We start from the raw sequence: 14,777 nt of genomic DNA, 5'->3' as shown, positions 1-14,777 counted from the left end.
GTGCACTGATTATTGGAGAGTAGATGAAGTGACAGTGATAGAAAGATTCCCTATGTATGTGGTGTCTGACTGTGTGTACAGTATGCATGGGATGAAAGTGTTTAGCAAGTTGGATCTGGTAAGGGGGTATTATCAGATGCCAGTGGTGGAGGATTGTAGCCCAATAACTGCTTTCTTGACTACGAAAAAACAGTATCAGTTCTGAAATCTCAGTTTTGGATTGGCTAATGCCCCAGCTGCATGTCAGAGAGCAATGAATGTGGTACTGAGTGGTTTTCTCCACGAAAATGTGTTGGTGTTTCTTAACAATATGTTGGTGATGAGTAAGACTGTAGAAGAGCACAAGTGATTGGTGCAAGCAGTGTTGAAGAAGTTAGAGGAAGTGGGGGGTGAGAGTCAAGGTGAGTAAGTGTGAGTGGTTCATGGAACAGGTGGAGATTTTGGGCCATAAGGTGAGTGAGTCTGGTGTATGAAAAGCAGAAAAGTTTGTGGAGAAAGTGAGAAATTTCCCTCGACCCAGGACTAAGCGAGAGTTGTTTGGATTTTGGGGATTTATCAAGTTTGGTAGAAAGTCTGTAGAAAATTGTTCGGGGGACTGCAAAACCGTTGTCAGGGCGGACAGGCTGTGAGAAGGTTACAGTTGTGAGGTGGGATGAAAGGATGGTGAAAGCATTTGAGAAACTGAAAAAGGAAATGGTGAAGGATGTGGAGTTGGCTTACCCTGACTACAGTGCAGATGCCAGTAAATTAGAAGTGTATATGGATGTGTGTGGAGTGTCGATGGGTGGATGTTTGATGCAGAAGCAAGTGGTGAATGGAATTCAAAGAGACTGAGTGACAGCATATGTCAGTAAGGCATTTAGTTGGGCGGAGCAAAAGTATTCTGCTATTGAGAGAGAATTGTCTGCACTGCAATTTTGTGTGAAAGTGTTAAGACCATTTCTGTATGGTGTGAGGTTTGTGGTGCATACGGACCATCAACATCTAGCGTATCTACAGAAAATGAAGGGAGTGGATGCTAGAATTGCACGAACTGTAGAGGATTTGAGTGACTTCGATTTTATGGTAGAGTATATTCCAGGTAAAAGGAATATTGTTGCAGACATGATGTCTGGACTACCTGGGGAAGGGAAAGAAGAGAAAATGAAAGACATAAGACAAGAGTATCTGCCAAAAGGATTGGTAGTAGCACGTGAGAGTAAGGGGGTTGGTGACTCGATGTCTGAAAGTGTATGGTATGGATTGAATGATTTGGTAGATGAAGGATTGAAGGTGTAAGTACCTGGAAGTGTAAATGAACTGAGGGCGGAGGTGATTGAGGAAGTTTGCAAGAGGCCTTGTTTGGGAGTGTCAAATGTGGAGCGGTATTGGAAGAGTCTGAGAGCTATAATGTTTCCTGGAGTAGCCCCATTTCAGGAGGTTTTGATGGCGATGAGTAAGAAGTATAAGGTGATTGAGTCCGTACACGTTGGAGGTGAGAAACCTATAGTGTATCGGCATGAAGGAGTGAAAGAGAGGCAGCGTGAGTTGCATTTGCAGTGTTTGAGTGGGGTACACTATACAGTAAACGCCCTGTATTCGCGGGGATGCCTACCATAACCGCCCCCCCAACCCCCGTGAATAGCTAAACCTAGTGAATACTTAGAACCCTTCTAAAAACACTTAGAACTGCCTATTTTGATAGTTCAAACACACACAAAACAAACTAAAAATGCTTATACATGCATTATCCTACTTACGATGGGGTTAGGTTCAAAAAAAAAAAAAAAATTGTTTGTAGGAGAAAACGTAAGAAATACCAAAATGAATCTCGAACATACCCAAGCCTACACTAGGGTATTCAGTACCATGTATACATATATAGTAGCCCAGCCTACACTATAAAATATACTCTTTACATACACGGTATAGTAATTATTAATATCAGCTAATTTTGGAGGTTCATGCAAAGTGACTTACGATAATTCAATACAAAGAGAAACTGAATAACAAACAAGAATTAGCTTAGCCTACACTAAGGTATATTGTATACATACACGGTAGCATAGCCTACTCTACATTCACATATCGTATTATACAAACGCCAACATAACATATATGCATCTTTTCCATGGATCTTTTAAAATGTTATGCCTTAATTCACTGTATCCAATAATATTTTATATATTCTTATATTGCTTTTGTATCAAAAATTGCATTCATAGCAATCAGTGTTTTGGTTTGGAAATATTTACACGGTGTTTATTTCGCCACATCTAACTCAGTACTGAGTGCTTTTCTTGCTTCTAGTTAGCGGAAATGAATCTCTACAGTCTAGATACTTTATTTATAAGGGGCAAGGTTATTTTTCGTTATACAGTGTTTTTAAGTTGAAATATAGCTAAAATATGTCTCGTTGTGAAATTAATTTATCTATTATTTTCGTTATTAGATGACGACGGCCGTTTGGGGGCAGTTGTTTTGTGTAAAAAAATTCAAGATTCCGTTCGCTATTTTCACTTGATTTCATCATAATACGAGCTTGATGTATTTATCGTTTATCGGCGTAAAAATAACAGTAATGTGTTCTTTCATGCCCATTAAAAATAACAATTTAAATTACAATCAAGTTTCATCCATGTTGCCAATGTGTTTCCAGTTTCATGCCCATTAGTTTTGATTAGAATACTCTTTTATCCAATTTAAATTTTGACAAAGGAAAATCTATTTCAGGAAGGTTCATCCATGTTTTCTAGGTATAACAATGCTAGATATACCAGAGAAAAAGAGCTTTCAGGAAAGCTGGGGTTACTTCCCAGTATTCTAGTTAAAGAAGGGTTGAAATACCACTACCACGCAGCTCTCCTATCAAAATCCCGAACAGAGCGGTGAGCCGTTTTCAGCTTCAGCTACAACTTTCCATTTTCTAGCACGTGACTGCATCCGTTTCTTTTGTGTGCTCGTCTCTCTTTAATTTGGATTTTGCATCTAGTATATCTTAAGTTAAGTACCATCTTCTGTGGGGTTTTGTTCTTTTTTGGCTGTTATGACAATCTTTTATCCATACCGGCCCAGCCATAATCCCTCCCCTCCTTCAAGTTCTTTTCGGTTGATTGTAAAAATTTTGACCCTATGATGTAAAAATATATGTCCTATTCTACTTAACGTCATTTGTGCCATAACCTATGGTAATTGTTTATTAACTTACGGTGGTTGAAATATCCGGTAAATTGCTGTTGTTATCCAATTCGGTTATAAGCAAAACAACAGTTTCTTGGTTGGTTGCTTATGGCTGTACGTATTTATGCAAGAGTATAACATTACTAACAATACTTTTATCATTCTCTTTTACTTTTTTAACTAGAAGATGGGATAAAGAGATGGAGGAAAAGTTGTCTATTGTAATTTGGTCTCTCTCAGTGCCTGATTACGCTGCCGCCTGCACCCGTGCGAAGCTTAAAAATATTTTATAAATAATATTGTCGTATTGGTATTAATTGCTTACCCCACTGCAAAATCGAATTATCACAAGGTGAATTATCGTAACTCAAGCATTACCTGAGTACTTTAATAGTTTTATCACAAAAAGTTTATTTAGTCATGAAAATGAGATGAAAATACAGTGTTTAGTGAATATTTCTCAGTGAAAAATACAGCGAATGGGTGAATTTTCCGCGAATAATAGGTAGCTACATCCCAAAGAGAAATCCGTGAATACGTGAGTCCGCAAATCATGAGAACGTGAATACGGGGGGTTTACTGTACTGCATTAATTAATTTTATTACTATTACTGTATTATTATTATTAATGTACATTATTATTTACTGTTACAGTATTACAGTAATATGTAATCATATTACTAATACTATTTGAAAACTAGTATAGGCAGTCCCCGGTTATCGACGTGGTTCCGTTCCCAACGGCGTGACCACAACCGAAAATTTCCGCTAACCGAAAATCGGCAATAATAGCACTGATCCCCAGTTAGCAGCACCAATAACCAGTTAGTGGCGCCGATAACCGGTGATCAGCGCCGCCGATAAGAGGCGATCAGCACCGATAACTGGTTATCAGCGACAAAAATCTGGTTATTGTCGTCACTAGACAAGCGCCGTAAAACCGGATCGCCAGTAACCGAGGTTGCCGATAACCGGGGACTGCCTGTACCCGTAAGTATATAACTGCAAAAATTTTGCGAACAGCGAGTATCCACGAAAGAAAAAATCTGCGAATGGGTGAGTTTTCCCCGAGAATAATTTGTAAATAGGTTCCACTGAAAATTCCGCTAATCCAGGGACCGACTGTAAAACTTTATAGAATGGAATCTTGCTCCCCTGCATCTGACCAGTTCCAGTAAATGATGGAATTATTATCTCTACTGCCTGCCAGTAGAGAAGAAAAAGAAAAAGAAAGGAAGAAGACCAGTCATCTCATTCACACTCACTTTCATATCCAACATCATGGGTAAGATACTATACTGTCCTGCCACAGGCATTGGATGAGCTACATAACTTGCTGAGCATCCACCACCGGACCCAAGGAAAAAGTGTCCAAGGACCTGTGGGCAACATCCTGCAGATAGAAGGATGTGAAGGTGGTCTGCAAAGCCAGGTACCTGCCTTAAAAATCCTGTGAACCAACAAGTTCTTGAAAGTGATGGTAGGGCCTAGACCACCAACATCATGTGCTCTTGCATGCACTGCATTGGCCATCTGAATGTGAGGCAGAGATGTAAGCCTGTGCTAACAAAAAGTCTTCGGCATTCAGGTCTGAGATGCCGAGTCCTTTTTTAGTTAGCCACGCAGTGCCCTGACAGGGCATAACAGCAATTCATCTGGGTCATCACCAACAAAATCCTGGAGAGAAGGGATTGAGAAAGACTCGAATCAGTCATCATGAATAAAGGGATTTTGAGTCTTAGCTACAAATTCTGGGACAAATTTGAAGGCTATGGAACTCCAACCCCTCGTATGTTAACATTAAAAGAGAGTCCATGTAATTCACATGACCCTCTTTGAAGAAGCCAAGGCCAGTAAGAAAACTGTCTTGAAGGTTAAATTCCTGTCTGTTGAGCCTCGCAAGGATTCAATGCTCAAAATTCTTGAGAAGCATAGAAACTTCCCATGATAAAAAGAGATCCACGTCCTTTAAACGAAGAACTGGTGCTAGAGCAGCTCTATAACCCTTGATGGCTGAAATTGAGAGTAGTTTCTCCCTACAGAAAAAGATGAAGAAGTCCACTACTTGTTGAATAGAAGTTCCAACAGGAGAGAAACCCAGTTGACAACACCAATCACAGAAGACTGCTCATTTTCCTTGATACATGGCTGTAGATGACCTTCTAAAGTAACCTGATATCTCTTGTCGCTGCTCTGCGAGAAAAGCGTTTCACTCGCAAGATATACTTGACAGTATCCAGGCATAAAGAAATAGGGACCCTACTGATCAATGAAATCTCTATGTGGGGTTGGCAAAGAAGGTTGTGCCATGGATGAATCTCTCTCAGAGCTTCGGTCAACAAGGTTAGAAGATCGGGAAACCATTCTGCATGTGGCCAAAAGGGAGCCACAAGGGTCATCCTGGATTCTGGGAGATCACTACAGTACTCTGTTGATCACTTGACAGATTAGGCAAAAGGGGGGAAAGTTGTATGCTTCCAGGTTGTCCCCAGGATGTTGAAGGGCATCCTCTGCCATGGTCCAGGGATCTAGAACGACCAAACAAAAAACCTCTAGTTTTGTTGAACCTTGTTGCACAAAGATCTACTATAGGCCTTCCCCACAGATGGAATAGCCTTTCTGCTACCTCTTGATGAAGTGACCATTCCGTCCCCAGTACCTGACCCCAACAGCTCAGTTTGTCTGCCACAACATTCCTCTTGCCTGGGATGTATCTGGCTGAGAGAACTACTGAATGGGAGACCGGCCACTGGTGTAATTGTACAGTCAATTTGTGAAGTTGACAGGACACTAGCCCCCGCCCTTTTCTTGAAATAAGCTACCACTGTATTGTTGTCAGACATAAGGACCATGGAGTGCCCTGTCATACTTTTCTTGAAATTCATGAAGTGCTAGGAAGGCTGCCTTCAGCTCCAAGATATTGCTATGAATCTGTTTCTCTTGGAGATCCCACAGTCCTGATGTTAGATCTTCCAAGTGCGCTCCCAACCTTTGTATGAAGCGTCCGAGAACAGTAGGATTTCCGGATGGGGAGAGTGAAGGGGTATTCCCATGGTCAGGTTCTTGTCATCTAGCCACCATACTAAGTCTTGCCTTACCCCTTTCGACAGAGGAACCAGAAGCAAGGGGAATCCTTCGAAGGGGACCAAAATCCCTTCAGTCTCCAATGAAGAGAGCAAAGGTGAAGGCGACCATGAGGAACCAGCTTTTCCAGGGATGACAAGTAACCTAGGATGACCTGCCACCAACGAGCTGGATGCTTCTGTTTGGACAGGAAGGAATGGGCTATGCTCCTGAACTTGTCTATTCATGGATCTGATGGAAGCACCTTCGCCGCTGTCAGGTCTATGATCATGCCCAGGTAAAGGATCCTCTGACTTCTCCAGATTTATCACAATGCCTAAGCCACAACAAAAATGAAGTAGATGATCTCTGTCTTAGATTAGCTTTAGCCAAGAACTTGCAAGGACTAGCAAGTCATTAAGGTATCTCAAGATGCATATCCCATGAGAATGAGCCCAAGTTCAGACTAGAGTGAGCACTCTGGTAAAGACCTGTGGGCTTGTTGATAGCCGAAGCAAAGAACCTTGAACTGGTGGACTATCTCTCCATGGATAAGGTGAAGAGGCTTCCTAGATGACTGGTGAATTGGAATCTGGAAGTATGCATCATTCAGGTCTATCGTCAGCATGAAGTTGTCCTTCCTGATGGCTGCAAGGACTGTTTGTGGGGTTTCCATCTTGAATCACGTCTTCCTGATGAAAAGGCCGAGAGTTGACACTATTACCAGTCTCCAATCGTCAGTTTCTTTGGGAACCAGAAGGTTGTGACTGTAGAAACCTGGAGAAGGGTCTTGAACTACCTCCAAAGCCCCCTTTACCATCATTTTCTTCATTTCTTCTTGGAGAACTAGAAGCTTTGGTGAAGGGAAAGCTCAGAGAGGGGAGGAGGAAACTCGAAGGGTAGTAGATAACCCACCCGTAGAATATCTACTACCAAGGTCTCTGCTCTGTACTGCTGCCAAGCTGCCCAATGGCTCACCAGGCACCACCCCAACTGAAGGCAGCAACTGAGGAGGGATGCCCACTCTATTGTCTACCTCCTCTAGCTCTGCCTCTGCCTCCTCTGGTAGAGTGGGCTGAAAGGGCCGCTTCTGAGTGGCCTTGGTTTGAGGTGGCGAAGGTTGATGACCCTCTGTGTGGTAATGCCACACTTTGAGGTCTCTTAGGTGATGTGTAAAAACTAGATTGAGGTCTTGATTTGGAAGAGCCAGCATGAGAAAGGCCAGATAATTTTGTGACAGCTTGATGTACAAGACGATCGTTACTGTCTGCTCTTCACCTGTCAATTGCAGAATCAAGCTGATCCTTGGGGAAGAGAGACACATAGGTTAAGATATCCCAATTTCGTAAAGCTAGAATGGAATCAGTACTGATGAATTTCGAAACTTTAGTAAGAGTGGCATCTCTTCTTTTTGGTAGCAAATTGGCCCACACATTAGCTGTTAAGTGAGCCATGTAAGAAATCATCCCACCAGATTGTAGCAACCTAAAGAAGACAGCACTCTCTTCAGTGTTATCCATTAAAGTGGAAGATATCTGAGCCACTGTTGTTGTCCATACATCAAGCCAAAAAGCAGCCTGGAAAGCTGACAAAACACTTGATTCCAAGGCAACCGCCTCTTGATAAGTGAAGGATGGACCCTCTTGCTTTAATTTGGTCTAAGGTAATGCCTGCGCCTAAATGAACCAGGTCTGGATTAACTTGTTTAGGCTGTAAGGAGGACTTGGAGGTTGCACAAAAGCGTCTATGTCAAGGCAAAGGAGAAAGAAGTAGCTTAAAGGATCTACTGGAATGGAGTAAATTATCCCTCCCGGAGACGAGAGAATTCACTTGGTTAAGAATGAAATCAGCATGCTTAGAGTATGGCTATCCCAAGGAAGACTTAGCCTCTTTCTTAGGTCCTGGAAGAGCTTCAGTGCCTGAAGTGTGATCTAATGAGGCAGTCACAGTTTCTCCAACTAGGTTGTTACACCCACGAATAAGCTCAACGACCTCACCATCAGTAGTCACACATTCTTGATGATCAACCTCCAAACCACAAGAATCACGGTCTGGTCTGTCGGCTGAGTCGGGGGTGGGGGGGGGATACAGAATGTCATTACTACTGCAGCATTAGGCTCAACACGGCCATACTTCTTGAGAAACAAACCTTCAACTGTCAAAAAGAGCCTGGATGAGAGTCGGTGGGAGCAGATGTAGGAGACTTACAGGAGGAAGTCAACGGACCCTGCCTGGAAGGAGAAAGCATGGGGATAGGTGTTGGGAGAGCCGTTGACAGACAAGATGACGTCACAGAAACTGTAGCATTGGAAACAGTCCCAGGAAGAGCCATTGTCACTGAAACAGAAGATCTGGAAACTGTTATGGTGGAAGCTGCTGGGGTACAAGATGACATGCAGTGAGACATGAGGCCAGAAAGGGCTGGTACCCCTGATAGGCCTAGCAATGCCCAACACTTAGACCCTTTCTGAGCCTCTCCTCCTGAAAAAACTATACTAGGGAGAGCTGCCTCCTCCCTCATGGGGGGGCTGGCATCCCCCCTGAAAGAACAGGGCAGCATCTTTTCAAACAAGACCCCCCGAACCCCCCTTCGAATCTGCTAAGGACGAAACCAAAGAAGAATGGTATAGGGAGAATAATCTTCATGAGAAGAAGCACCAGTGAGAGGAGACTTGGGTAAGAAGAGGCTGAACAAGAAGGAATTGGAATGCCTGCCATCAAAGGAGACAAAAAGCCTTCCCAAGGTGGCGCCGCTGATTTCCTCTTATACTGCCTCCTATTGGCAAATCTCTTCCATTGCTCAGGAGACCAAAGAGAACACACAGAACAAGGGTTATTTACACTGCAGGCATTAGATCTGCACCTAATACAAGTGGGATGTGGGTCTGTAGACAAAGAAGACAAGTACAGTAATGGGAATAGGGGTTGCTACCATCTCCTGGACATTGTCTCTGAAGCTTGCAAAGCTTAGCTGAAATGTGGGCTTGCATTTAGGGAAATGCAAGTAAAAAAAAAAAAAAAAAAAAAAAAAACCAGAACGCCGTAGGTGCATGTGGACAGGAAGTGAGAAAAACCAGCTTCTTGGGAAAAACGGGCACTGAACTGTCTTGCTATGAAGATGGTTAGAGAGAAAACTGATATGATGATGCCTGTTGCCACCAATTCCTTGTGTTATTTTTAACCGGACTCCAGCTAGCACCAGAAAATTTATCCTTACATTAAGACCAAGGTTTGTTCCATACATGAACAAAATATCATCCACAAGCTCTTCAAATACTGTACATCATTACCTTTGGAATCAAAATCAAAGGGAATCCCACCATTACCTACAAAACTAAACCAGGCTGGAAGTCACACAGTAAGTGCCTTTTAAAGCCCCTATAATCTGGCATAATTTCTTCTGTGTTCATCTTCATCTAGTGATATATAAGAGCTACCTGTAATCATGACTGGAACCCTCAGTATCTACGAAATCACTGCTTACATATTCTTCATCACCATTCATGGTGTAAATAAAATAAGGAAAGAAAAAAGATGACGCTTAGGCAGAGGCTGTAACTGCTCCTTCTGAGCATCAGCTATACATATTATGTAAACAAAACTATTAGCACCATCAACAGTATTAGCAAAAATGGAAATATAAATTACAACACTTGTAAAATGAAAGACTGATGGAAAGATGTGGCATAAAGAAGCTGCAAAAAAGACTGAAGTTTCAATGATTGAGACAGTTTGTACAACTGGCGAGAAGGGCTGAAGAACACTCGGTTAGAAGAGCACTAAATAAGGAAGAGCAGGACGAAAACCTGTAGGGACGCGGGAATCATTGAGAAAGGACATTGATAAAGACCTAAAATTGATGGACATTCAAGAAAAAGAGCACAGGACAAAGAGGAGTTGACAGAATTTATTTTACATCTAAACCATTAAAAGGAAAAGGTGAGGTAAAAATGTTTATTGTCATGATGATGACCCTGGCTTTCCCATGAATTACTGGAAGAATGCTAGAATAATTACTTTCTAGCATTATCCATATGTTTTACCTTTGGAACATTTCTTGAGTTTATCAGAGAATTTTCAGAATTTCAATGTTTTCTTTTCCCTTAATGTTTTATTTTATTTTATTTCTCTTCTTGATTTTCCTTCTTTTCTTGTTTGTTTTACAAACTTTAGGTATCAGATCTCAAAGGTTTGGTGGAGGCAATTGATCAAAGATTTCCCTGAACTTTAAATCCTTTTTCTAATTTTCTAGTTTATCAATTTCAGCTGGTTTTGGCTAATTTTTGTCTGGTCTTTGTATCATGCTAACTAGCCTTTACGACTCTGATACAGTACTCCGATCTTTATTCAAGTTAGTTGTAGTTTTTGTAGTTTGCTTTTCTATCAGATCTGTTACAACATTAGACTTGAGTTTCTTCTGCAATAATGAGAGAGGTTCTCCTGGTCTTTTTTGTATTCAAGATGCTCTTTTTGTGGCCTCGTTAAAAGTGACTTCTCCATTACTCTAACAACATCTTGGACTTCTTCTCTGATAGAATTTACACAGCTTTTTTATTTTACAAGTGACTTCTCCATTACTTTAATAATAGCTTGGACTTCTTTCTCAGATAGAGTATACACAGCTTTTTGATGGTGCTGGATAGTCTTCACCACAGCGAAAGTATGATGGAACTTCATTATACTTTTTCTGAGCATTTTTACATTAAATAAATGGTCTTTCTTTCATATGTGACCCAGGTGTTCATACATTTGACAATGGTAATACTGTATATAGGTTTGATGATCTTTGACAATCTACACTGAATTAAAGTCACGATCAATGCTGTCAAAGGGATATGGTTTCCAATCTTTTCCCCATTCTTATAACTTTGATTATGCCTCGAATTTCCAATTTCTCCCACCAATGCCAGTATTTATGTGCATATATTATACCTTCTACTGATTAAATACTGTGTGGGGTGCTTTGACTGGATGTCCAACTAACTGAGAGATACATTTCAAATTTCCACTCTGTTCAGACAAAAAATTTTTAATGGGCAAGCTTCCATTTCCTTGAAGGAGAATTTTTGGCTGAATATCAATACACTGAAAAAAATATTTTCTGTTAGCCATAAATACATTTATGTTTTGATTCTTACATTTTCAATTTTAGGAATTAAAAATTTGTTATAATTTACAACTTGTCCACTAAGACTAACTTTCAATTCTACTTCTTTCACTTTCAGGATTTCTTACCCTTTGCTCCTTTGGTCTGTGATCTTTTTGAACCATTCCAGATGGGGAAGAGTAAGGTTCTAACATAACAGTACTGTATTAGAGCCCTGGTTGCCTATGCCACTGTCCACATCAGTGCTATAAGGGTCATCACGAGAGGGTCCAAAGTATTTCAGGGAGTGCTGTAGCAAGAAAGATCAATCTACCTATATTATCAAAGGATGTTAGCCCTCATATCCCATGTGGATCATAATGAGATGGTGTTTCAGGGGGATCAGTCCTCTACTAGGAGGAACCACCTTCCGTAAGTTTAGCACCAATTGGTCAGTGGTTATAAATTTCCCTACCACCATCAGGGTGGATGCCTTAAAATCTGACCAAAGCAGTCTGCTAGAAGTGAGGGCATTAAGTTCCAAGTGCATTCAGGTGCACAGTCCAAGTCACTACAAGGTTACCTAGTAACAACACTGCATTGTTAAAAAAAAACAATGAGGGAGAAGCAAAAAAAAAAAAGAGGTACAGTCTTTGCCTCGCTGCTCTAAACTGGTCTTATCAGTGCTGCCACTGACTAGTCCTTAATTTCATTGTGCAAGCCCCCAATTTTCCATAGTGCCTGTTTGTCATGCAGAGAGGGGGCAGTGTTAAGAAAATCATAACAGGTTGAGTGCACAGTTTAGCTATTCAATAATTACATAAAACATTACTTTTTAACATTTTTATTGCAGGTCCAGTTCCTCGAATCCTTTGGACAAATGTAAAATGAATAAATAGAACTTTATCATATTCATACAGGGCAGCTATTCTCCAGAGTGAAAAATTAATTACAGCATACCAATTCTGAAAAAATTTTGAAGGTGTAACAAACAGAAGCTATTAGCATTCTCTATTAATTTCTGAAAATATAATGAAGACACACAGATGATATGGAGAAACCTCCATGAAATAGAATATTTCATGCTCTTCATTTTTCATCATGAAATACTGAATTAAATTTAATGCTTTCAGTTATTCTAACTTTGCAATTTATGTAATGGTAAGAGGTCTCATCTATAACAGACTGCTTCATTTCTTCTGTACGAGGAAATTCAGCACTCAGTTCTCTTGCCTTTATCGAGTCATTTTAAATGTACTGAAAAGGGTTTGTTTATTGTACATACAGTATAGGTATCACTTAAATTACTGTACTAAACTGATGATCTTGGAGGAAGAAAGATCTTCCAAACTTCATGTGACATCTTTGCAAAGATGTAAAGAAAACATGCCATATTGCTTAAAGAAATTCTAAAGCTGGTTTACACTTGACTAATGGTCAGCTTTCCTTATGATAAACTTTACTATATGGATTTCTCATATAAGAAATCTAATGTCTGATACTTACTTTGATTGCCTAGCTCTGAAAATGAGCCATCTTCACCTCCATCATCCATGTCTGTGTCTGAAACTAAAAATACATGCAACTTAAAAAAAAATTTGATATTCCTTTCCAAATGTATATACAGTAATCAGTAGTGCAGTAGACCATCAGAGATCTGAAATAATGGTGGGGGGAATGGCTACCCTACTACCTATTAGACTTTTTTTAAGCTTTATCTTCTAATGAAGTTTGTAATGATAAAATTATCATGAACACTAAATCTCTGTTCAATGTGATGAAAATGTAAATAATTTAGGATTTGTTTTTTAAATACTTAACTCTCCATTATCCAGCTTTGCCGTCTGCACCAGCAAAGTATGACAAATAGCTAAATTTAAAGGTTCTCCTTGTTTTCTACAAGTAACAGCCAATATCCATCTATTTCCCCGTCCCCCCTCTACCAGGGGACATACAGGTATAAACACTAACTGGTAGGCAGTGTTCTTCTGTGTACTTGGAATGTGATCTTAAATTAAGTATCTATATTTTTTTAATGAAAATTACCTTTCCCTTACACAGTTGATTACCACATTAATGAGGTGGGCAAAATAAAATCAGGTATCCCTCACCTGTTAGCTTACCCCAATGTAAAATATTAATACGCTTAGGCTATTTCTTCCACCACAAAGGATCATACATTAGGTCGAGAACCTCACCACAAGGTGCTTAAAGTCTCATGGTGGATGCCAACTTAAACTGTATGTAGCAAGGTGGAGGAGGAACCCTGTACCATGACTCTACTGTGCAACGACAGATTTACAAGCTAGGAAATGCCCACAGATATGAAAGTACCCTCCTAAACATTCACTGTCTACCTCCAATCTCGCATAGCTCAACCGGGTTTCCAATTTGTAAAACGACAACCAGGCCACTGCTATTTTGACTCAGGGTAGTAATTCCTTTGCACAAACTATGGGTGCTAAGACACTGCAAAAATTGTACTGTACTGCAATTCAATATCCCTTAAGAAATGCAATGCTAAACTGATTATACTTCCACTCGGCGGCTTTAATAACCTTAGGTAAGGAGAGGTTTTCCCCAAATTAAATGGTGTAACAAACATCATGCAACATGACCTTCAAGCAAGGCATAAAGGTAGAGTCCTCAAGCAAATGTGCAAACTCTTAACAACTACAAACTTATTATTTCCTAAATAAAAACATGAGCAAAGAAGAGTAAGAGATCGAGGCTGTGAACAGTCACAGATATGATAAAGGTTTAAACCTCAGATTATTTTTTGTTCTAAAATGGAAAGAAAGTTACAATTGCCATGTCTCTGGAGAACTAACTCTGAATGACATGACTTCTATTTTGCTGAAGTGCTTAGCAGTGCTAGCACTGGCAAGAATAGTCCTTTCACTGTAACCTCCTTTAATAGGAGAGATAGTCTACCCAGATCTATCAGTCACTAAAGAAAGTCTGGAAATCAGATCCTCCTTGTCCACCTGGGGGAAATAGATATGTATCAATTACAGAATTGTCTCACTTGTGACTTCCTGGACCACAGCACAGGGGGTGGGTGAAAAAGCTTAGCAGTCCACACCTGACCAGTGTAACAGCATAGTGTCCACCATTCATGCCAAAGGATCTTGAACTGTGACACAATAAATCAGCACACCTGGTCGCAAACAGTCAAAATGACATACTGTACTGTATATGTACAGCTTCCACCACTTGCTGTAAATCTTCAGATTTTCAGCCCATTCTGTCACTATTACTTGGTCTTTGTGGTAGAGAAAATCTGCTAAAAAGCATTCATTGTATAAGTACTTTTAGTAAAGGTAACAGGTTAACCCTTAAACACCGACTGGACGTATTTTACGTCAACAGAAATTGTCTGTCGGGTGCCAAGTGGCCGTAAAATACGTCGACTACAAAAAGTTTTTTTAAATATTTGTGAAAAAATACTTATAGGCCCCATTTGCAA

At 40.3% G+C, this 14,777-nt stretch overlaps 1 protein-coding gene across 3 annotated transcripts in view; it reads right to left on the bottom strand.

Moving 5' to 3' along the window:
- LOC136827877 (uncharacterized) overlaps positions 1–14,777 on the bottom strand; it is an 870,075-nt gene that overhangs the window by 476,600 nt on the left and 378,698 nt on the right. For all 3 annotated transcript variants that reach the window (XM_067085339.1, XM_067085340.1, XM_067085341.1), the window contains exon 3: positions 12,815–12,877. In XM_067085339.1, coding sequence (XP_066941440.1) covers positions 12,815–12,877 — 63 coding nt within the window. The remainder of the gene's footprint in view (positions 1–12,814; positions 12,878–14,777) is intronic.

Source organism: Macrobrachium rosenbergii, chromosome 42, assembly GCF_040412425.1.
Source record: "Macrobrachium rosenbergii isolate ZJJX-2024 chromosome 42, ASM4041242v1, whole genome shotgun sequence".
Classification (NCBI taxonomy): Eukaryota; Metazoa; Arthropoda; class Malacostraca; order Decapoda; family Palaemonidae; genus Macrobrachium; species Macrobrachium rosenbergii.
Note: the sequence above shows the minus strand (reverse complement) of the source record. Positions and strands in the feature narration are given on the sequence as shown.